The 26,162-nt window shown below is 35.5% G+C and overlaps 1 protein-coding gene across 10 annotated transcripts in view; it reads right to left on the bottom strand.

Annotated features, from left to right (window-relative positions):
- Window positions 1–26,162, bottom strand: part of BCAS3 (BCAS3 microtubule associated cell migration factor) — an 851,656-nt gene that overhangs the window by 351,095 nt on the left and 474,399 nt on the right. For all 10 annotated transcript variants that reach the window (XM_074223544.1, XM_074223545.1, XM_074223546.1 and 7 more), the window contains 2 exons: window positions 24,354–24,550; window positions 14,433–14,530 (listed from right to left, as the gene is read on the bottom strand). In XM_074223544.1, coding sequence (XP_074079645.1) covers window positions 14,433–14,530; window positions 24,354–24,550 — 295 coding nt within the window. The remainder of the gene's footprint in view (window positions 1–14,432; window positions 14,531–24,353; window positions 24,551–26,162) is intronic.

Genomic DNA, 26,162 nt, shown 5'->3' with positions numbered 1-26,162 from the left:
ACAGCAGGAAGAGTTAAAAAATGAAATCTCATTCAAAGTAACCTCAGACAACATAAAATACCTGGGAGTCTATCCTCCAAGGCAGACTCAAGATCCTTTTGAAAATAATTACAAAACACTTTTCACACAAATAAAATCAGGTTTAAATAACTGGGCAAACATCAACTGCTGATGGATAAGCCAGGCTAAAATAATAAAAATGAAAATTCTACCAAAACTAAATTACCTGTTATAGTGCCCTATCAATCAAAATTCCAAAAAAAAATTTTAATGAATTAGAAAAAGCTGTAAGTAAATTCATATGGAGAAATAAAAAGTCAAGAATTTCCAGGGATTCAATGAAAAAAGTGCAAAAAAAAGAAAGCGGCTTAGCCTTACCAGATCTAAAATTATATTATAAAGCATCAGTCATTAAAACTGTCTGGTATTGGCTAAGAAACAGAGTGGTGGATCAGTGTAATACATTAGGTACAATAGCAGGAAATGAATATAGTAATCTGTTGTTTGATACAGTTTGATACAGCTATTTGAATAAAAACTCTCTCTTCGATAAAAAACTGTTGGGAAAATTTAAAGTTAGTATAGAAGAAAGTTAGATTAGACCAACACTTCAGGCCCTATACCAAGATAAGATCCAAATGGACACAGGATTTAGACATAAAAAACCAACTGTCAGATCTATGGAAAGGGAAGCAGTTTATGGCCAAGGAAGAGATGGAGAATATCACTAAAAACAAACTAGACAATTTTGATTAAATTAAAAATCTTTTGCACAGATAGAACCACTGTAAGCAAGATCAAAAGAAATGTAGTAAATTGGGAAACAATTTTGACAACTATTATTTATGACAAAGGACTCATTTCTAAAATATACAGAGAACTGAGTTAAATTTTCAAAAGAAAACAAGCCATTCCCCAATTGACAAATGGTCAAAGGATATCCAAAGGCAATTTACAGATGAGAAAACAAAAGTGATCCATAGTCATATGAAAAACTGTTCTAAATCATTACTTATTAGAGAAATGCAAATTAAAGCATCTCTAAGGTACCACCTCACACCTCTCAGACTGGCCAATATGACGAGAAAGGACAATGATCAATGATGGAAGGGATGATGGAAATCGGGGACACTAATACATTGTTGGTTGAGCTGTGAACTCACCCAACGTTTTGAAGAGCAATTTGGAATTATGCCCAAAGGGTGTATGTGCATATTCTTTGACCCAGTAATACCACTACTGGGTCTATACACTGAAGAGATGTTGAAAAAGGGTAAAAACATTACCTGTACAAAAATATTCATAGCAGCACTGTTTATGATGGCAAAGAATTGGAAATTAAGTGAATGTCTTTCAATTGGGGAATGGCTTAACAAATTGTGGTATAAGTATATCATGGAACCCTACTGTTCTATTAGAAACCAGGAGGGATGGGAATTCAGGGAAGCCTGGAAGGATTTGCATGAAATGATACTGAGCTAGATGAGTAGAACCAGAAAGGCAATGTACACCATAACAGCAACATGGGGGTGATGATCAACCTTGATGGACATACTCAGGGACAATTTTGGGTTTCTGCAATAAAGAATACCATCTGTATCCAGAGAAAGAAGCATGGAGTTTGAACAAAGACTAAAAACTATTGCCATTAATTTAGAAAAAAACCCTGTTGTCTTATTATGTAATTCTTCTATCTCTTATACTATATTTTTCTTTTAAGGATATGATTTCTCTCTCATCACATACATTTAGATCAATGTATACCATAGAAACACTTTAAAGACTAACAAACTGCCTTCTGTGGAGGGGTGGAGGGGATGGAAGGAAGATTGGGGGGAAAATGTAAACCTCCAAATAAATGAAATCTTTAAAAAAAATCATATTTGTGTAATAAAAAGAATTTGGTAAGATTTCTTCTTTACCTATTTTTAAATGCAAATAGTTTATAAGGTATTTGTTTTGTTTTATTATTTTTATTCTCATTTTGTACAAATTTTTTTTACATTAATAAAATATTAAGAGTAAATGACACACCCCCTCCCCCCCATAAATATAGACTTGCTTGAGCGATAAAGGGGAGAGAAAAAAAATTAAAATTAAAAGAAATAATAGTAATAATTGTAGGTATGGCCAGGTGGCGCAATGGACGAAGCACCAGCCTTGGAGCCACAAGCACCTGAGCCCACATCCAGCCCTGTAGACCCAACAATCACCCAGCCATGTGACATGCAAGCCACCCAATCCCCACTGCCCTGCAAAAACGAAAAAGAAGACAAAAAAAAAGACCCAAAATAAAATAAAATAGTAATAATAGTAGGGGTGGCTAGGTGGCGGACAGAGCATTGGCCCTTGAGCCAGGAGCACCTGGGTCCAAATCCAGCCTCAGACAACCAACGATCACCCTGCCATGCGTCTCCAGGCAGGCCACCCAGCCCCATTTGCCCTGCACCCCCCCAAATAATAATGATAATGAAAAATGTGCCTGAGTCTTTGTTCCAACACCAACAACTCTGTCGTGGGTTGATCACATTCTTTATGGTAAGTCCATCACAAAAGTTACTTCCATATTTTTCCAACATTGCCATTGCTGATCGCAACTCACTCCTTTCTTATTTCTCCACTACCATGTACTATATTTTCTCTCTCTTCACTCTGACTCTGCTGTAGGGTCGCTGAGTGGCGCAGCAGACAGTTCCCTTGTCCTAGGGCCAAGAGGCCCTGAGCCCCCATACCACGCCTTAGGCCTAGCATACACCTGGCCCTATGGTCCTGGACAGGCCTTCCAATCCCAGCCCCTTGCAAGAAGTAAAAAAGAAAATGTGTTATATCTGACCACTCTCCCCTCATGGTCCATCATCTCTTCCTTTATTCACATCCCCACCCCTTCCCCCTGCTCCCCCCTCCTTCTTACTCCAGATATCTATACTCCATTGAGTATATATGCTGTTTCCTCTCCTAACCACCTCTGATGAAGGCAAAGATTCCCTCAATCCCTCTTGCTTTCCCCCCTATCATATCTTTGTAATAGCTCATTGCAATAAAAAAAATCTTATTATATGAAATATCTTGGCCTATTCCCCCTCTCCATTTTCTTTCTCCCATTCCATTTCCCTTCTTTCTCTTGACTCCATTTTTACACCATATTTTATCTACGAATTCAGCTTTCTCCTGTGTTTCAACTATAAAAGCTCCCTCTACCTGCTCTATTAACTGAGAAGGTTCATATGAGTATTATCAGTGTCATTTTTCTATGCAGGAATACATGCAGTTCATCATCAAGTCCCTCATATTTTCCCCTTCTCCACTCTCTATGTTTCACCTGAGTCCTGTATCTGAAGATCAAACCTGCTGTTCAGCTCTGCCATTCTAACAGGAACATTTGAAATTCCCTTGGTTCATTGAAAGTCTATCTTTTTCCCTGGAAGAGGACATTCAACCTTGCTGGGTAGTTCATTCTTGGTGCATTCTAAGCTCTTTTGCCTTCCGGTATATTATATTCCGAGCCCTATGAGCTTCCAATGTAGTTGCTGCTAAGTCCTGTGTGATCCTGACTGCAGCTCCACAATATTTGAACTGTGTCCTTCTGGCTGCTTGTAATATTTCCTCTTTTAATTGGGAGTTCTGGAACTTGGCTATAATATTCCTAGGGGTTGGTTTTTTTGGGATCTCTTTCTTGGGGCGATCGGTGGATTCTCTCCATTTCTATTTTGCCCTCTGCTTCTAGAATATCAGGGCAATTTTCCTGTAGTAATTCTTGGAAAATGATGTCAAGGCTCTTTTCCTGATTATGACTTTCAGGTATTCCAATAATTTTTAAATTATCTTTCCTAAGTCTGTTTTCCATATCAGTTGTTTTTTCAATGAGATATTTCACATTTTCTTCTAATTTTTCATTTTTTTGGTTTTGAAGCATTGATTCCTGATTTCTGGTAAATTCATCAATCTCCCTGAATTCTATTCTTTGTCTGAAGGATTTGTTCTCCTCAGAGAATTTTCTTATCTCTTTTTCCATCTGGCCAATTCTGCTTTTTAAAGCATTCTTCTCCTCCATAACTATTTGAACTGTTTTATTCATTTGACCTTTTTTGGATTTCCTTGACTAAGCTGCTGATTTCATTTTCATTTTTTTCCTGCATCGCTCTCATTTCTTTGCCCAGTTTTTCTTCTAACTCCCTCATTTGCTTTTCAAAGTCTTTTTTGAGCTCTGTCATAGCCTGAGCCCAATTTCTGTTTTTCTTGGAGTCTTTAGATGCAGGAGCTTGTGCTTCCTCACCTTCAGACTGAGTATTTTGATCCTTCTTGGGCTTATTTGCAAAATATTTCTCAATGGTGTTCCTCTTATTTCTCTGCTTGCTCATTTTCCCAGGCTGGGCCTGGTTTTGGGGTGCTTCCTAAGCTTTTGGGACACTCCCACAAGGGTCTCAGTGTGTGTGACTCTGTCCTCCCTCCTGGTCTGTGAATGACCATATGTGCCCCCCTCTGCTATGGGGCTTAGGTGGAGGGCCCCCCTGCTGTTCTATGGGGGAGCCTAGACTCCGATCAGGATCTGAATGTGTTCAGAGCCCCAGAGTCCTGTTCCAGGGGCAGAGGACAGAGCTCTGCAGTCTCTCTCTCTCTCTCTCTCTCTCTCTCTCTCTCTCTCTCTTCACTCCCCTCCCTCAGCTCAATGGGCTCATGCCCTGGGGGCTCCTGCTTACCAGCTCTACCTGCTTCTGGTTCTGGATCTGGAATGCAGTGGCCAAGCAGCTGGCTGTGTGCCCTGAGGGCTGGGTTCCATGTGCTCACTCTGGCAGAGGTCCCCTGCTGTCCCCAAACTTTGTGCCCAGTGCTCCCCGGGGTGTAGCTCCAGAGACTCCCCCACTGCTGTGAGCTGGGGCTCCCAGCGCCCTGGGGCTGCCTCCAGGAGGCTGAGCTTCTTTCGCTCTGGCGGGCCACCCCTCTGGCAGGCTGCCCCTCCGACCCGGGGAGCAGAGCCTTTCTGCTCTTTTCCAGGTTACCTTGAGTAGGAGAACTGCCTCACTGGGTCCCTCTGTGGGTTCTGTCTCTCAAAAGTTTAATTGGAGTCCTTAGTTTATAAGTTTTATCAGAGAGTGCCTAAGACTCCATCCTTTCTTGTCTCCATCTTGGCTCTGCCCCCCAGGAGTTTATAAGGTATTGAGGTTAATTGTTCCTTATGTATTTGTAGGAATTCACTTGTAGATCCATCTGGTCCTGGCAATTTTTTTAAAGACATTATTATGGATGACTTGTTCAATTTCCTTTCCTGAGACAGGGTTATTTAAGTATTCTATTTCCTTTTGTGTTAAATTAGGAAGTTGTATTTTTATAAATATTTACCCATGTCACTTAGATTGTCAGTTTTATTGGCATATAATTTGGGCAAAATAAGTTCCAATAATTGCTAATAATAAATATTAACTTCTCTGGTGTGAATTAAATCTTTACATTTTTGAGACTGGCAATTTGGATTTTTTTGTTTGTTTTTTTAAAATCAAATTAATCAGCGGTTTATCTATTTTATTGTTTTTTTTTCCATAAAATCAGCTCCTTGTTTGTTTCTTAGTTCAAAAAGTTTTAGTTTTAATTTTGTTACTCTCTCCTCTGATTTTCAGGAATTTCTCATTTGGTAGTTACTTGGTAGTTTTATTACTCCATTGATTTTTCAGGGTTTTCTAATTCAGTGCTTAATTGGAAATTTTTAATTTGTTCATTTTCTAGTTTGTTTGTTTTTTTAGTTACATGTCCAATTCATTGATGGACTCTTTCTCTTTTTTATTGATGTGTACATTTAGAGATATAAAATTTACTCTAACTAGTGCCTTAGTTGCATCCCACAAATTTTGGAATGTTGTCTTATCTTATTTAATGAAATGATAATTTCTATGATTTGTACTTCGACCCATTCATTCTATAGGAAAAGATGATTTAATATTACTTCTTTTTATTCCCTTTCAATTTTCTCCATAGATCTATTATATCTAACTTTTCTAACATTTTATTCATCTTCCTGACTTCTTTTTATTTTATAGTTAGATTTATCTAGGGATTGACATGCCCCCCCCCGTATAATATACAATCTATTTTCTCCTATATTCATTTAACTTTTCCTTTAAGAATTGGATGCTATGCCATTTCGTGCATGTATATTTAATACTGACATTACTTTATTGTCTATGGTTCCTTTTAGCAGGTTACGGTTTGTCTGTTAATCCTTTTTAAATAGGTTTACTTTTGCTTTTGCTTTGTCTCAAGATCATGACAGCAATCCTACTTTTTTACTTCAGCTGGTGCATAACAGATCTTACTTCAGCCCCTTTCTTAATTCTAGGTCCCTCTTTTTTTCAAGTTTACAGGAAACTCATAAAGAACATATTGTTGGATTCTGGTTTCTAATCCATTCTATTAACTGCATCCATTTTATGAATGAATTTATGCCATTCAGAGACACAGTAACGATTATGTGTGATTTCTCTCAAATATTTGTTAGTATTCTTTCTTTTTATCCTGCCCCCACTCAATTCTGTTTTGCTTCTGACCACAGTTTTTTTTTTATTTACCCTCCTTTGTCACATATAACCCCTTTCTGAAATCCCCTTCCCATTCTACTTTCTGTTGGATAAAAAAAGTGAGGTTGAAGTGTTGTTCCCCTTTCCACTGTAAAAGTCTTATGGAACTTCTATCTGAGATAATTTTCCCTATTCTTTCTCTACTTTTTTCCTTCTCCCAGTAAGCTGTGTAATTTGATTATGATATTCCTGAGAATTTTCATTTTGGGATCTCTTGCAAGTGGTGATCAGTAGATTCTTTTAATTTCTAATTTTCTTTCTAGCTGAAGGATATTGGGACAGTTTTCCTTTGATAAATTCTTGAAATATTAAATCTACGATTTTTAGTTTTGATTATGTAGTCCATTACTTTCAAGTAGTTCACTAATTCTTAGATTATCTCTTCTATTTTTAGGTCAGTGTTAATTACCAGGGAGGTAATTCAGATTTTATCTTATTTTTCATTCTTCTGACTTTTATTATTTCTTGATTTCTCATGAAGAAAGTTTCCACTTGCTCAATTCTAATTTTTTTCCCAATTCTAATGCTTAAAGATTTTTTCCAATGAGTTTTTGTACCTTTTTTTCCATTTAGCCAATTCTGCATTTTTTAAAATGTTTTTGCAAGGCAAATGGAGTTAAGTGGCTTGCCCAAGGCCACACAGCTAGGTAATGATTAAGTGTCTGAGACCAGATTTGAACCCAGGTACTCCTGACTCCAAGGCCGGTGCTTTATCCACTACGCCACCTAGCTGCCCCTCCAATTCTGCATTTTAAGGAGTTTTTCACCAGTTAAATTTTGTACCCTTTTTTCTATGTGGCCAAATTTGTTTTTAAGGTGTTATTTTCTACCATATTTTTCTGTGCCTCTTTTAAAAATCTACTGTCTTTTTATATTTTCTTTGCTTTCATTTCTTTATTAAATTTTCATTTACCACTCTTGTTTGAGTTTGAAAATTCTTTTTGAGCTCTTCTCAAAATTCTTGTTGAACTTGTATTCACCTGACATTTTTCTTTGAGATTTTACCTATAGATATTTTGACTTTATTGCCTCCTGAGTTTGTGTCTTGTGTTCCTCATCACCATGTAGCTTTTCATGGTCAGATTATTATTTTTTTGTTATTTGCTCATTTTCCTCACTCTATTTCTTGATTTGGATTTTATGTTCTTGATGGGCTCTGCTCCCAATATTTGGGGCAGGAGGGTGAGGCACAAACTTCTGTACTGTTGTTTTCAGATTTAGGTTTTGGATCACTGAAAGTTTTTGGTGCTTCCAAAATGGTGTGATTTGTGTAGATGTGTGGTTACTGTTCTCCTGTTCTGCAATCTGATCCTTACCTAAGAAGAACTCCAGATTCCCTGGAATTGAAATCAATATTGTTCCTTAGGTCCCTATTTCCTTACAAAGAATATTGAGCTTCCAAGTGGCTGATCCCTTATGATGCAAAGAGATACTCTCTTCTCAGGGCTTATACTGCCACTTGAACAAAAGTACCCCCCTCTGCTCATGAACTATGGGTCATAAATGATACAGGCAATGTAGCTGCCCAAACAGGATCTGATTCTGCATCTAGTGCTAACACATTTTTTTCTGACCAGTTGCCAAAGACACCTATCTTTGACTTGAGAACTTCTGAAGTAGTTGCTGCTTATGTCTTCACCATTAGTCCCATCACTGGTGTTTCATTCATATGAGTTCTGGAATAGCTTTCTCTTTCTGTCCCAGATCTTTTTCTGAACCTCTGTGTTGTCTTGCATTGACATTTTTTTTTAGCTCTACAACATCAGAATTAGATTTCAGGCATTATTTTAGAGTTGTTTGGGGAGAATACTGGAAAAGCTCAGCTGAGCATTTTTTCTACTCTACCATCCTCATAATAAGAAAATAATAGGAAAATTAAAGTTTAATACTTGAGAATCTTAATTCATTCAAACTTGGGGTCTAGGCAATAGTGAATGTATGAACTAGACCAACCAACTATTATGGAAAGTAATTTCAAACTACACTCATCCTGTCATGTATACATAGTGATACTACAAGGTATATATACTCAAAGATGGAAAACAGAAAAGAAAGAAATCATAGGTAGAGAAATATTCATATCAGTAATTTTAGAATTATAAAAGGCCTAGAAACAATGGTATATGAAAGTAAGGTAATATTTTTGTAAGAAATAAAAAAAGATGGAATCTGAGAAAACTGGAAAGAATACCAATGATTATAAAGCAAAGGAAAACAACTTCAGAACAAGACACATTCTCATATATTGATAATATCTGAATCTAACTTGTTTGAATATACTAATTTGTTACAAAGGAGGGCTGCTTTGACAGTGAGGAAAGGATGAATAATTGAGAAAAGGGCAAGAACATGGGTATTGTTTATAATACAAAAAAAGAAAAGAAAACTAGTATTACGAAACAGCAAAAAAATATAGACTAAAGCAAAAGAAAGTTGGGATCGGACACAAACAAGTAGGAACATATTAGCAACAATCAATTCAGTTTAATAAACTATCCAGTAGAGTTTGTGGTTTCATATGTAATACTTTTTTGCATATGAAAACATTCACATTTTTCAATGTCTGTAAATTCCATAATTTAAAATAAAAAAGAAGAGAAATTAATTTTTGTTCATTCAAAAAATCACTCATTCTTGAGATTTGCATTATATCATGCCAGAGTATGTCTGACAACTAGAGATATAATTTAATTATCTGACAAAGTTGTATTCATTTCCACTTTCATCTTATATCATCATCAACAATTTATTTTATCTGTAGAAGATCTTTCATTTTGTTGGTATTTTTTTCAAAAGGCTTAAGAATGTTGCTTTGGTATATGAGTCAGTTACAATACCCTTTTGCTTTCAGGAAAATGGATGTAGCATCACTCAGAAGATCTGAAAGATCTCATCTCGGATGCGAGAGAGGAGTTTCTTAAGTGGGGTAGGCAGTCATACTAAATGTATACTAAGGTCCCTTACAACTTTGGGATACAATCCATTGCCAGAAGACATCTCTATAGTGAAGGTAAAAAGCAAGGTAAGTGTCCTTAGGTAGATGTCAATGAGGTTTTTTCAGATTCATTACTGGTTTTACAAAAGTAGGAGCTTCAAGTACCCTAGCAGTGTTGGTCTACTGACTCTGAGAGATGATATACCTCGTAAGTTAGATGAGAAACAGAATCAAAATAAACCCCTGAGAACGATATCATCTGTTACCAAATCAATGGTCCACTCTTTCAAAGGAATACATTTGAATGGAATGCTATATAGCATAAACCATGAGAATAAATTTTCAAGGGGTTTTCTATATGGTATATAAAGAAAAGAGTCCCGGTATTTAGTAAAGTAGGAGTATTAATTGCTTCTTCTATTGATATTCCCCATCACCAAAAGAGTGAGATGTGAGACTATTTACAAATTCTGTCAAACTCAAATTCTTTTTAGTAATCTCTATCTGGACATATTTAAATGGACTTTTAAGAGATAATAATATTCCAAATTACCCTACTTTGGAGCACAGGAAAGAAGGAGGAATTTTACAGTTATCAAAAACCCAAAACTTTTCACTTAGGAAGAAGATCAAATAGCTGAAATACAGAATAGACACACCTCATTTGGAGCACTTCCTTCAGTTCCAAGGACCACTATTTATGAAGGTCATTGACAAAATGGAGACTACTAAGGAAAGCAACCAGGGAATCAAGGAGATTCAAGATTGTGCCATATCAGTTGCAGAAATGAAGTATCTTTAGCTTAGAGAAGACATGGAGGGGGGCAAGCGGGAGAGGGTGATAGCCATCTTCAAATATCATCAGGTAAAAGAGGCATTAGACTTACCTTGTTTTCTCTAGTACTAAAAATTGACACATGATTCTATTTTTGTCAACATTCATGGATGATTCCATCTTAGGAAAGAGAACTAAACATACCTATAAAATACATGTATTTTAGTAGTAGCAGGAAAGCAGAGATAATTTTTAAATATGGGAAAAAAAATTCCTATCTTCTGTATTCTCCATCACTGCAAATCTTCCAGAGGAGGTTAGAAGTCCATTTTATGGGGATATTACATAAGGGACTGCTGTTAACATATAGATTGGTCTTAGTTGGCCTCTATGATCTTTTCCAACTCTGAGATTCTGAACATCATGCTCAGGAACTGCTGTCTTGTTGGATATAAATTATACACAACCCACAAAACACACAGAGAGGTGATGATAGCCTAGAGGCATAAGTCTATGACTTTTCTTTTAAGGGATAGAATTTCCTTTTTACCAGGATTACTAGAGTTAACTTATTCTTAATTTTCCAAAAGAATATCTCTTGAAAAGAATGCAGTTTAAGTTGTGTTCTTCCATCAGTAAGTTGTGAACTTAATTTTCAGAAATTTTTAGTAAAAATCACTACACTGTATTACATCTCTTTTTCCTTTCAATACCAAAAACACAATATTAGAGTTTTCCTAAATGTCTCCAAAAGAAAACTCAGGGCTAAGGGTTTATAAGTATAAACAATGACTAAAGTCAAAATAATTTTGTGAATTCATAGATTGAAAACTTTAGAGGTACCTGATACTAAGTTTTCATCTCTAAGACTGAAAAGTAATCATATTAAATAGGTTTATGCCACTACCAGGTCGGACACATAGATCACAATAGAGAAGAGCTATTAAATGTGCCACAAGAACAATTAAAAAGATGATAAACCTGGTCTCGTAACTTGCCTGAAGGTAAGACAAAGTGATACTGCTTGATAAGAGGAGGCGCCACAGCTGACCAACCTCTAAGCTAGCAGTCATCAAACAGCAAGATAAGAAACTTCATAAAACACAGCAGCTTCCAATGCACACATAGGTCAGCCCCAGTGAAGGACATCCTGGTTCAAGAGCAGTGATAAAAGTTTATTGCCTTCTTTTAAAAAAACACCTAAAGAGTTATTTTCCAGTAAACTTGTTTTCATAAAGAAACTAAACCATCCTATCTTACAGACAGCAGGACAAAATCAAGTCAGTTACATGGTACTCTCCTTAGATCAAAAAGATGAAGCTTTGTCTGAAAATGTGACAATAAAATACAATCATCATCCATTTCAAAACCAGGTGTAATGTGATTTGTTGCATAGCTACATAACATTCAGAAGTCATCCTCTTAGGTGACAGAGGAATGGATTTTTGTTCAAAGTCCAGGTCCTCATCTCTGACTTGTCCATTTAGAATCCACATGTATCTTACTGTTGTGAAATAAGTTAATCAGTCAGGGGAAATAACTATGCCCACCTGCTTTAATTGGAAGGGATTAAGGGAAAGGGTGGGAGCCCAACTATGAAGAGATCTTTTCCTACTAAACATGAGGACTCATTCATTCAGATTGACAATTGGAGATCTAAAGAAATAACATATGCCTATAACTACAATTTGATGGAACAGTAGGAAGGAATAAAAGAAGTAAAGAAAAAAACATTTATTAATTGGGCACCTCCTATACGCCAGAGATTATGTTAAACAGTTTACAAATACTCATTTGATCTTCAAGACAACTGGCAGGAAAATGGCAATCTAAAAGTAAACTTTCCCTTCAAATTAAACAAAATAAGTCGTTGCACACTGCCTACAATTAATTGACTAGGAACTAAAATAGAGATGGTGCTACAATGTTAACTGAGTAAAAAATATCACCTGCACAGGTAATTCTGACAGTGGCTACCTTCATTATGAATACATATGGTAAAAACATCAGAGACATCTTACTCATTCACAAGAGCTGCTTTCCTCTTAAAAAAAACATATAATTGTTTTAAAATGTAAAAAATGACAGCAAATTAAACTGGTGTATGTGGGACAAAATATTTTATAATAAAACACCTAATTTCCAGGATGGAGGATGATGATGATGACGATAATGATAACAACAACAACAATATAATGTTTGTCCTTTTCTTTTAATTTTTGCAAGGCAATGGGGTTTAGTGGCTTGCCCAAGGCCACACGGCTAGGTAATTGTTAAGTGTCTGAGGCCGGATTTGAACTCAGGTACTCCTGACTCCAGGGCCATTGTTCTATCCACTGCACCACCTAGCTGCTCCCCTTGTCCTTGACAAGCACATGAATTGGATCTGAGTGTTTGCTAAGTCACCTGCCTCACTTACTAAAGCCATCTGGGTCCAGTGGCCAGATATGGATCAGGATGACTAGAGATGGCCCTGGATGGGGGCAATCAGAGTTAAGTAACTTGCCCAAGGTCACATATCTAGTAAGTGACAAGTGTATGAGAATGGATTCGAATTTCTATCCTCCTGAATCCAAGACCAGTGTTCTATCCACTGAGCCATCTAGTGGCCCTTCCAAGATGGATAGTAGTAAATGAGAATCATAGATGAGCAGAAGTTTTTCATTAGTATATTCACACCAAGAAATGACCTAAAAGATTATCTTAAAAAAAAAATCATATGACATCTACTCTACAGTGGAAAGGCAGAGATAGATGTACATAAGTCTTGTTACCCAAAGGCAGTCCTGGTTCCAAGTTCAAACTAAGAAGACAAGTTTGAAGCCCTTAAAAATAAAAATTTTGGGGTGGCTAGGTGGCGCAGTGGATTGAACACTGGCCTTTGAGTCAGGAGTACCTGAGTTCAAATCCAGCCTCAGACACTTAGTAATTACCTAGCTGTGTGGCCTTGGGCAAGCCACTTAACCCCACTGCCTTGCAAAAACTAAAAACTAAAAATAAAAATAATTTTTTTAAGGTTTTTGCAAGGCAAATGGGGTTAAGTGGCTTGCCCAAGGCCACACAGCTAGGTAATTACTAAGTGTCTGAGACTGGATTTGAACCCAGGTAGTCCTAACTCCAGGGCCAGTGCTTTATCCACTACGCCACCTAGCTGCCCCTAAAATAAAAATTTTTAAAGGCATTGAGGAGAAAGCTCTGGTTATAGATACTTAAACAAGACAGTTATGAGAAATGACTGCTTAAGTAACTCAAACAAACCCAGAAAACTGATATCCTTCCAATTTCAGAATCTAAGCATAGTAATCACAGTTGGAAACAAGCATCCAACAACCCTCGTTTAAAAATGAGCTACAAAAATCTGGTTCTGTTATCATTTTCAGTTACATTTTAAGCTTCAATCCAATACAGATATAAATCTCCTCTGACTCAACTGTTTGACTAATGCTCTCTGTTTAATAATTCTACTCGTGGGAGATTTTATTAGACAAAATCCTGCTGCAGGCAATATTCAGATGCTCCACATTTACATCAGAATATAACGTATTGAGGCATCTGTTTTTTTGTAAAAATACTGTCTCTTAGTTTGTCAAGAGAAGAAAACTATTACAATATACAATTCTATTTTTTTTCAACAGTCATTCCTGAAAGTTCCACCAAAAAGAAGGATAAACTAATGTCACCTAAAAAGGGCTAAAACTTTGCTACCAAGTATATGGTAAGAAGTTAATAACTCTGAAAGAATGTAGTTAAAGTAATGAATTTCTAAACTTTATGCTTTAAATAATGAAGGCATTCAAGCTAGAGCATTTGGGGTCTCACTGTTTCCATAGATCAGACACTTTGATATTCAACAGGTTCAGCAAACTGAACTCATATATGTTTTTATGTTATATGTCAAGCCTGCTAATACTCATTCGAGTGATCAAAGACAAAATAAGTCATCAACATTATAACCTTCAATATTATGTTCATTACATTATTCAAGTGCCAACTCCACCACACCACTCACCAACTTTAAGAAAGTTTAAATGTATGGCAATGTTTGATGGCACATGAAAAACAGAGTATATGCAATGCAAAAAAGGGAGCCAGAGAACAGTTAAAATTGGACAGAACCAACAAGGCATCAATCCATACATAAGGAATAATTATCTACCTGAGGCAGCATCAATCACTGTAGAAATTCCCCTTCGATCAGAGACCGGACGAGACGATCCTGGCATGCTGACTGGGTCAGAGCGAACTGGCTGGATCCTGCAATGCAATTTAATTTAAGTTACTTCACATATGTTATTGGTGTCAGAACTGCCACTTGCTACAACAGATCCTAAATCAAGAATGCTAGGACAACCCAATCCATTAAAGAACTATTTATTCTGAAATCAGCCAAAAAAGGAAACAACATTCTTTAAGATTTTTGTATGTGGCTAAAGTATCAGATGCATCTCTCTTTTGCTTGTCTTTATATGTGTCAATAGATTTTTTTTGAAACTACAGGCTTAGTAGGGTGGAATATGTGAGGGGGGATTTAGAGGAATGGAAAAATAAAATAATTTCATATTGTATTCTAAGAAAATTTATAACAAAATTCCCTATATCCCCAAAAAAGTATCAGACAATCTGATACAAAATTTCAATTTTCTCATGCAGTCAATATTTATTGTGTCCTTAAGAAGTCTATGTAAGTACTAAGTACTAAGTAAAAAAGTAAAGGCTGGTTCTTGCCCTCTAGGAATGTATAGTCAATGTATAGTCAAGTTGGGATGACAAGATAGGCACAGAAAATTATCACTATACACATGCTAATTCCATTCTGGAACTCTTGCCTTGCTTACTTTACTTACACTAAATTCATTATCTAATGCTTCACCATAAGTGACCATGTCCCTGTTACATGCCGAAATAAGTGGCATGAATATTACTGCTAAAAATCCATACCTTTCAGATTTATGGTAGCCTCCCTTTCCTCTAAACCATCTTGGGATAGCCAAACTTCATTTGTTATTTTAAGTTTTCAATCAGAAAAAAACATGCCTTCCCCCCCACACCCCACAAATGAGAATGAAAGAAAAATAAAATTCTAGTGAATACTTTTGCCTCTCTTTTCTTTTCAAATTACCAAGATATAACAACCATTTACAGGCATTCTCTCTAATGAGAAACTTATTCTAAAATCACTAAAGATAACAGGAATCATAGAGGATATTTATTATCTCCTCATATTAGCATGAGAATACTTATTTTTCATAGTATTGTTTGTTATTGTTTACCTTCTGTTGGAATAGACATCACCCCTAACAATGACAGAATTCAGAAGGAGCACATCTATCACTTCCTTATATTTGAATATAAACGGTTTATCTTTCTTTAGTCCCTTATTTTTGGCCATTTTGGTTTGTTTCTCTTAACTCTTTTGTTTAAATTTCAGAGTTTCTATTCAACTCCTGACATCATCAGGGATGTTTGGAAGACCACTATTATATTAAAGATCATTTTTTTCTCCTGTAGTAATATACCTAGTTTTGCTAGTCAAGTTATACTTGTTTGTAAGCCTCTATTTTCCTTCTTGCATTCTTCCAAGCTCTTTGCTACTTTCCCCAGTTGGTTGTTAAATAGTGTGTGAACCTGAGAACAGTTTCTCAAGAACTGAATTCTTTCTTTTTTGGTTGCATGCAATTTATTTTTCTTTGACCTGGAAACTTTGATTTTAGCTAAATGTTCCTAGGAGTTACTATTTTGGTGTTTAAGGAGAGGACTCACATCATTTTCATTTTATCCACTTGTGCTAAGATTTGCAGGTTTTGTTTCTGATTTCTTGAACTAAAATGTCTAATATTTTTTTTTTTTGCTCATCAACTTCAGGTAATTCAATGAGTCTTAATTTTGTTTTCCTTGATCTATTTTCTATATATCTTATTTTTGTCTTGAGATACATTATATTTTTCTTCTTTTTTGAGTTTTTTTTTAATATCTTGTTGTTTCATGGAGCTATAAGCTTTTCTTTGGTACATTCTAATTTGCAAGGCTTTTTTTTTTGCTTGGGCAAGATTTTATGTTAAGCTGTTATAGTCCCCTTCCAGTTTTTTTCTTCTAAAACTCTCATTTCGTGTTTTATTTTCTCTTCTAGTGCTCTCATTTAGTTAAAAAGCAATAACATTTATTAAAGTTTCTTTTAAATCCTTGCTTCATCTCTTCCAGGAATTCTCATTGAATTTAAGTCCAAGCTGTGTTTTTCTTTTAAGTTTTCCTAGTCGGTGCTTTAGAGTTATTTTCTTCTGTTTATGTCCAGGGTATTCCTGTTATAACCTGTTATGATGGGATTTTCTTTTTTTGATTAATCATGTTTTCAACTTGCTTTCTGAATCTACATTTAATATCGGGGCCAAATATTTGCACATTTAAAAGGGAGAAAGTCTGGGTCAGTCCTGTTACGGCTTTCTTGGAATACTGTATGATTTAGAGTAACCTTGGTGCCTGCACCCTAGTTTAAACTCTACAAGTTTGTGATCTGGGACACCAAATTCAGCCCCAATCATCCAGCTGGAAAGTGCTGCTTTCTCTGTTCTGAGATTCTTACTCAATTAATTCTTCTCCTGGCTTTAGACTAGGCTAGAAATTGGAGCTGAGTTTCTCTGATGTCTGAGTCATACTTCTACTCCTGCTTACTTTTGAAGTGGTTGCATTTGTAGTATACAACCCATGGCTCACTCTTGCTTTTCACCCTATGTGGTCCCCCCTAAGGCACAGGTCCCTTAATCTGCCTTGGATGGGTGACATGAGACCAGGTAGTGAGTGACAAAGCTAATGGTTGGCATCTTCTTGCATCTAATCTGGGGTCTTAGTGCTAGCAATTACAACTATTTTTTTAAAACTAAGATCAAACCTATTCAACAGAGATGGGATCTCATCTTGCTGTAGTATACAGCTTTTCATTGTACAAGGTTATTTTGTGTGGTTTGCTCCTGACTCGAGCAACTACCTAGTGTCCACAGACATCACTTCTCTATCTTCCTGTCTACACCTGGACTGAAAAATGTTAATAACTTCTCAAATTTCCCCAGGACCAGTTTGGTGCTTTTTCTAGATCTGTTTGGAGGAGTTTTGGTATGGAATTTACTTTACTTTTTTCTGGTACTATGCCATCTTGACTATACCCTGCTAAGTCAACCTTTTAATTATATCTTTTCTAGGTATGAGATTAGCTAAGCAGATACCAGGATAGTAGTGAGAGAGCTCATCACCATTGCAAATTGGTAGAAAAGTGCCAGTTCCACAAACAGAATCTTCAAGAAACCCATAGTCACTTATGGAGAAGCATTAGATAATGACTTTAGAAATAGAGAAATTCAGAAACATGAAAGACCAAAATGATCTGAGGGAAGTATTCGAGGAAAATATGGTACTACAGTTGGACTTTGAAGATTGATTAAGATTTATATAAGAAGGGGCGGCTAGGTGGCACAGTGGATAGAGCACCGGCCCTGGAGTCAGGAGTACCTGAGTTCAAATCTGGCCTTAGACACTTAATAATGACCTAGCTGTGTGGCCTTGGGCAAGCCACTTAACTCCATTTGCCTTGCAAAAACAAAATAAACAAAAAAAAGAGATTTGTATAAGAAGAGAAGAGAGCAAAGAAGAGTAATAAAATGGGGTACTGTGATAGCCTTGAATGATGTTAAGGAGTCTGAACTATAAACAATGGTGAACAATTTGATATTATTTTTACAGGAAGATGATGTAAAGAAACCAGTTACCAGACTGTTAAAGCAATAGATGTTGAAAGATCAGCTTACACAGAATATTTGACTATCACTATATCAGGAACCTATCCATGACTAACAAATTAAGTTTATGCATATTTAGCCAACTTTCAGCTTGGAAACTTTTCCATTTGTTCAAGGACTGTCTCTCTTCTCCAGTTGGTAACCATTTATACATTTATTTACCAGCTGCCCTGTGATCAGTTAAAAAATGCTGAATCCATTGTAGATCACTGCTCAATTAGAGACCAGGTCTTTCCTCATTTCAGTAACAATCCTGGCAATCAAAGTACCATATTATGACTGTTCACTGAGTACCTATATGAAATATAGTTTGATACTAGAGGCTGGGACTTTAGTGTTTAGAAGAAAAAAAAACACAGGTATGTTTTAAAGGAGCTGTTTACAATCCACAGCAAAGGAGGAGAGTAGTGATTTGAATAGATGGGAAGTCAAATGTCATGCCATATTGAGGTATATATATATATATGTATATATATATATATATATATATATATATATATGCAAATTCCAGTAGAATATAAGCTCCTCAGAGGGCAGGGTTATTGACACATATCTCCAGGGTCTAATACAGAACAATGAACCCAGCAGGCACTTAAATGTGTGCTAAATATAACAGAATTAATGCAGTCTCCAAAGGTGAGATGATGCTGTTTAACCACAGTCAAACAAATTAGGGCAAAAGGAGAAGGCTTGATCCTATTAAATATTCAGCAGTGTTTATGAGAGGAGGGACAACTAATATCCAAATAGTCATTTGAATATTCTTTTAACTAATTATAGCTTATATTGCTGAAAAAGAAGATGAAGGTTAAAATGAAATTAAACTAACTTTTCATAATGCACCAATATTTAAAGTCAAAAGTCTAATTCAGAAAGCATGGTATTTCAGTATCCATTTTAAAATACTAAAAACCTCATCTCTAATTTCCTGCATTTTTTTCTCTATTCAAATCTACAATTTTATTTATATAGGGCATCCCTTGTGTGGAAACTTGTTGTGCTAAAGTAAGTCAGTAATTGTTTTGCAATTTTAATGCATCACAAGTTGGACTTGATGTTACAGCATTCTGATGAGGTGAGCTCTTTCACTATACTTCTGATGTACTGGATACAAATTAGACTCCTATTTCATAAAAATAGCCATGCATTTCTGCATATTTGTTGATATGCTTCTTTCTATAAGGAAAGCCTTTTACACATTTCTTTATTCAGTCATTCAACAAATATATAATACATGGCTACTATGTGTAGAGTACTCTGCTAGTCAAAAGGGAAATCAAATGTGTAGGTTCAACACTGTCCCTGATGTTATTGTTTCAACAAACATTTAATCGTCTTAATTGAGAGGGAAGAACAAAACAGTTCCTACCCTAAAGGAACATACACTCTATTGGGGGTGATATACATATATATACATATATATATATATATATATATATATATATATATATATATATATATATATATATATATATATAAAAAGAGAGAGAGAGAGAGAGTGAGAGTGAGAGATGGGGGGTGGTGTAGACAAAACTGTGAACTCAGAATACTGGAAACCCAGATCCACACTCAATGTACACCTATGATTAAACAATAAATGCAATAGAGAAGTTCAAATCAAAGAGGTTCATGAGGGCCAAGGGACAAAGTTATTAATGACAAGGGCAATGAATATACAAAGGCAACAACACTATAAGATATTAAATTAGATATGAGATGATAGTCTGGATCAAAGAAGTGCTCCTTATCATGAAAAAATCTCATGTCCAGACCAAAAGGAAAAATTATCTTTGTGCTTGATGCAGTCAAGTATAGTCTATTTTTTTAAATGAGATGATATAGTAACTTAAATGGGAGAAGAGGTAGGGAAAGCAATATTTAAATGAGATGCTCAATAAATCTTCAAAGAGTTGACTAAACTTTGTTTTGGAATGTTTCATGAGAAGGAACTACAAGGGTGGAAAAAAGGGGTAAGGGTTATTTCTCAGAAGTGTTGGAAGCACAATTTTCTTTTCCTAAAAAATGAACACAAATACCATAATTAAGTATAGTTCCTATACTTGAAAAGTGTATAGTTTAAAGTTTCCCAAGTATATTCAGATCAATTAAACAGGACCTTACACTAACCAACCCCATACTATTTAATTTAATTTAATTTAATTTACTTAAGAGATACTTTGAAGAGGTGGTGAGAATTTCTAAAGCCTAGTTAATGACTGAATCCATAGACTGAAGGAGCTATGCAATGTGCAATGCTTGAATAGGTTGTTGGATGCAGTTAACATGGAAGTGCAACACTGATGGAAAGATCAACAACTAAGAGAAGAGGGCTTCCTTTACTTAGGAGGAAATGGCTCAGTTACCATAATGCCACAAGCAAATTTATGATTTTCAAAACTAATAAAAACTGTTAGTACTAATTCCATTCTGGAACTCTTACCTTGCTTAAATCCTACAGAACTATAAAACTATCCATATATTTCTAGATGGCAGTATGAAAAGGTATGAAAAACAAAGCCCCAAAATAGAGAAATCCAGAAATAACAACACACACAGACTGTTTTTGTGTTTGTTTTTTTCTTAAGGCAGGGAAATGGTACTGGACATATGCTCCTCTACTTAGCATGAGTCATTCTAAGAAGAAACAAGGTTTAACCACCTGTACTGGTGTCTTTGCTTTGTCCTTAAGAGGTATTATTGATGATGGCAATGTAGCAGATAAAAATATTTTTTTATCATGTAATAGATTATTTGTCAGAAGAAATTCAAGAAAAAACTTAAATAATTTCTTAGTTTCAAATCAAGATGAGTATTTTCCCCAGGATTTTCACTGGTAAAGAAAGAGGCATAAAAAGATACATTTAGGAATTTTGTTTAGCAGTGGACAAAAGAGAATAATATACTATGTTATGAGATAGCAAGTTAATTTCCAAAGGAACACTGAGATAATAAGATCTAAGGATGCACCCAACTTCACAAAAAGTTGAGCAGAAAAACTAAGAAAAAGCTATGTTTTGCATATATACATATATATATATATATATATATATCCCCAATATGAGACGTAAAATGAGGATTGCTTATATTTTCAACATGAGGACTACCATCCTTACAACAAGTAGGTCCGAAAATTTAAAGGGAAAAACACAAACTTAATAGGGGAGCTTCTCCTTTGCCTTTTTTCCAAAATATTTTGTCTTTCATGTATCATTTCAGTGACTTGAAACAGTAAACAATATTCAGATAGAAATTTCAGATGATATTTAATTGGAAGGTGATGCTAACACCAAAAAGGTCAGAGAACAGGATACAATCAGACTTTAAGCAATTAGAAATCCAAGAAGGACATCATAAAACAAAATAGTTTGGAAAGTATTTTAAAATCTATATTTAGAGAAATATGATCAGAAACACAAATATTCACTGGGAGCAAGAGAGATTTCAAGGGATGATAGGGAATCATGGATTGTAGTGAAAATAAGCCTACAATAGGATACTACAGCAATTAACCATGAAGTAAATTAAAAAAAAAGTGGTTAACAAGAGTTTAAATTAGATAAGAGCGTATGTTACTTCATGCCAAGACTCAGAGAGAAAGAGAATACAAAGGAGTCCTGCATTTTGAGGCCCTGAAATAGTAAAGATCTGAAAGCTCAGAATGATCAAAGTTTGAAAAAAATTGCTAACAGAATGAAAACTTCAGAATACAAGAGACAGACACCTCAATATTTATTCAACAGTGTCCCAAGGCAAGGGAACTTTTAAAAAGTGACTTTAAGAGAACAAAGAAAAAGGAAAAAGATTCACACATACAAAAATATTTATAGGAACTCTTGTGGTGGCATAGAATTGGAAATTGAAAAACTTCCCATCAACTGTGAAATGACAGAACAAGTTAGGGTCTATGAATGTGATGGAATAGTATTGTACTATAAGGAACAATAAAGAGGATTGTTTTTGAAACACATGAAAAGAATTATATATACTGATACACTGTGAAGAGGGTAGAACCAGAAGAACAATTTTCACCATAACATATGGAAAGATAATCAACTGTGAAAGACTTACTAACTTTGATCAATACAATGATCCACTACAATTCCAAAGAAATTCAAAATGAAAAATGTGGAACACCTCTAAAGAGAATACAGATTGAGGCATAATTTCTCTCCCTTTTTTTCATAACATAGCTAATATAGAAATGTTTTACATGATTTAATATTTATAATGAGGATTGTATTTCTTGCCTATTCAAGGTTGGGAGAGAGATGGAGGGGCAGAAATTTGGGGACTGAAAATAAAATTTTTTTAAAATTATTTGATGATAGCAACAATAGAAGAAACTAGGTGACTAACTTAATTTTTAAAAAAATTCTAGAATGTCAACTTTATGAAAGGCATTTTGGCAATTAAAGATAAAAGACAATAGTCCTAGATCTCGAAAGTTCTATATTCTAACAGGGTTGATGAGACATATATGCAAATAAATATAATACTAGAATTTTTTTTCAGTACATAGGAGCAGTCAAAGAGTAGATTAAGAAATTGGGGGAATGAAGCATCCCTCCTTTGGGAAGGGGGGGGGAGTGCTGATAAAAGAATTTTTCTTGGGCTAAATGAAGAGGAGAATTCTAACAGGTGGAAATATGAAATGAGTTCATTTCAGAGAATGTAGACAGCTTTTGGGAAAAATGCAAAGAAGTGGGAAAACAGTGGGACAGAACTAAAAAAAACTTATAAAAATAAGTTATTCTACAGTTGATAAATGGTCAAAATAAAAGAAAAGACAGTTTTCAGAGGAAGGAATCAACGCTATTAATATTCACGTGAAAAAATTCTCTAAATCACTATCAGTTAAAGAAATGCAAATTAAAACAACTCTGAGGTAAGACCTCACATCTCTCAGAATGGCTAATGTGACAGAAAAAGATCTAGGCAAATGTTGGAGAGAATGTGGAAAAATAAGGACACTAAAGTACTGCTGGGTAGAGTTGTGAACTAACTATTCTGGAGAATAATTGGGAACTATGCTCAAAGGACATATATAAATGTAAAATTTGATTCAGCAATACCACTACCTTATCTCAAGAGAGCAAAGAAAAAGAAAAGGACAGAGATAGATGTCTTATTTCTTTTTTACATCAAACTAACCAGTGGATTATCTATTTTATTAGTTTATCAAGCCAGTTCCTGGTTTTATTAGTTTAATGGTTTTGTTTTTCTTAGTTTTTGTTCTTTACTTTGAATTTTATTAATCTCTCCTTTAATTTTTCAGAATTTCTATTTTGGTGTTTAATAGAGGATTCTTAACTTGTTCATTTTCTAGTTTTTTAAACTGCATGCCCAATTCACTGATCTCTTTTTCTTCTATGTTGATGTGTTTAGAGATACAAAGATATGTATGTATATATATATATATATATGTGTGTGTGTGTGTGTGTGTGCGTGTGTGCGTGCGTGCATGTGTGTGTGTGTGTGTGTACATACATATGTCTAAGTAGACTGCTTTAGCTATATCTCATAAATTTTGGTTATGATATTTCTGGAGACATGAAGAAGAAAAGGCAAGAGTAACTGAGAAGGAACAATTGGAGAGGTAGAAGGAAAACCAAGACAGTTATGTCATAGAAGTCAAATGAAGAGAGGGAGAGGAAGGGATGCTCAATGGTGTCAAAAGTTTAACTAGAAAGTAGAAAGATTAAGTAGAATGAAAACTATGGACAGGACTGTATTTGGTAATTAGGAGATTATGGCTCAGAGAGAATAGTTTTAGGGGAAAGTTGCGGACTATCAAAGAAACAATCATAGTCAATAAGAAGGTTGTCTTGATTTAGGAATGATTGTAGAAAAGATAGATTCTGTCTTTCAATATGGTAGTGTTTACATGAAAAGAATACTAATAGATGGCATTTATAGTCTTTTATGAATATAATATGTTTACAGAGGTGCAGGGGTAAAAATGCTGTATTTGGAATCAAAGAACCTCACTTCAATCCCAAATTATTTACTACCTGAGGAACTGATATTCTCATTCTTAGGCTTCATGTTCCTCTTCTATAAAATGAAAGGATTTGGACAACTGATCTTGTTCAAAATCTTGTGGAAGAGCTAGTATTTGAACCAAGGATTTCTGACTTCCTTCCATTAAATCACACTATGACACACAAAATCTGGTAAGCCAAAATGACTCCTATAGTTTTAAATTCTTATTCCAAAGAAAATATAAATATATTTGGGAACTTGCTCCACAACATTTACCTTGGTCTTCATGACACTCTTTATATTCTTCTTACCTGAGGCTATTGAGATCCAGGTCATCAGTATCAAAATCCAAAAGAGGCTGGGGAGTATCGCTTGGGCCATGAGACTGAAGCACAGAGGAACTCGATGATATAACTGTGGTTTGACCAGAAGGGTGAATGGTTTTAAATTGGAACTGGGGACCCATCCACAGACGTCTATGGGGTCCAGTGTGGGTCACAATTTCAACCTGGAACAGAACAACCCCAGATGATTAAAATATATCCTGGCACATGCTTTCATTTGCCATTCTTCAAACCATCTCCCACCCTTTACTCCTAGCCCATTTCCTACAGTAAACCCATCTTAATCAAATGGGACACTAAGAAGGCACCCACCATTGAGCAATGATGCTGACTACTGTTTGAAGAGATAGCCATACCATAGTCTTCCCCTGACAATGAGATAAACAGACACAAATAATAACCACCTCCCCCCCAAAAAAATACCAGAAAAGGAGTTGCAGCCTGCCTTGTTTCCTCCCTAAAGGCTATATCTTTCCCATATTCCGTACAGTACTTACCACTCTGCAGTCATGCAATGAATCCTACACCTATCAATCCACAGATTAAAAGTAATTCCTTCCCTGAGGAGCAAGCTCATGACAAACTTGAAGCTGTTCTTGAACTATCCAAGGAAAAGAAAAGGTCTGAAATAATTCTTAACACCTGAAACCAGTATCTTCCCATCATCAAATGTTACTAGGCTTACTCTATTGCTAACATTCCCCACCAACCCCACCTACAAGAACTATTTCTTAAATGAGGAAGTTAGATGTTTTTATGAAAAACTGGATTTTTATTTTTATTAATTAATCTACAATTTGTAAAACATAGGGAAATGATAAAAAGACTTCCTGAATAACATGTATCTTTGCTTATTATTATTTGTGTGCTAAAGACAGGAAATGCCAAGATTTTCATGAATCACATGCTTCAGATGAAGAAAGAAAATAACACCCTGAACACATGTCGAAAGGCAGCAAGGTATAGTGGATCGAGAGTCACTCCTGAAATCTGGTCCTGCCTCTGTCACATACTGGCTATTTGACTTTGCACAGATCACTTAACTACTTGGTATATCCAATTCTCAAAAAAGGTTGCAGATGAGTTGCTAACCTGCATCAGTAGAATTAGTTTATACACAAACAATTCAATACAAAACTGAAATTGGAGGACCAGAATGATTTTTCTCCCCAGCACCACTAAATCAAAACACTTGTTATTGTATTGCGTACTTTAAAAAATTCAAATCATAAGAAAAATTGAATATTATTTTTATAAGATAAAATCAGATATATGGCATTCCACAATTTCACAAACAGGTACCCAGTCCCAAGTGGAATACATGGAGACCAGAGATGAAGAGGCAAAATCCTTTAGCTCCTTTTCTGAAGTCCTGTTACTGTGCTTGAGGTGATTCAATTCTTAGCAAAAGGTAATTGCAAAGGAGAGGGTAGCTCTAGGATTGTGAGCTCTCAAGGGAAAAAGGAGGGAGGGCTGTCAATGAATATCTATATACCTATTGATCTCAAGGGGCAACTCAGACTGGCTACAGACATTTTAGATTCTAGCTAATTACAGGCAATGAGGTAAATGAGGGCACAGATATAGCATTCTGTGCATTTGAAACTGTCAGTGTCACAGAGCCAAGAGGTAAACAGATGCCTATGCAATTTCTCAGAGGCAATGGCCAGATGTTTCTATTCATTCTCCTGTTGTGTGCAGGACAAACATATTGTACAGACTTCACACTGACAGCACACATTACCGGCTGTTCTAATTGAAAAGTTGAAGTGAAGG

The sequence above is a fragment of the Macrotis lagotis genome, chromosome 2 (genome assembly GCF_037893015.1).
Source record: "Macrotis lagotis isolate mMagLag1 chromosome 2, bilby.v1.9.chrom.fasta, whole genome shotgun sequence".
Lineage (NCBI taxonomy): Eukaryota > Metazoa > Chordata > Mammalia > Peramelemorphia > Peramelidae > Macrotis > Macrotis lagotis.
Note: the sequence above shows the minus strand (reverse complement) of the source record. Positions and strands in the feature narration are given on the sequence as shown.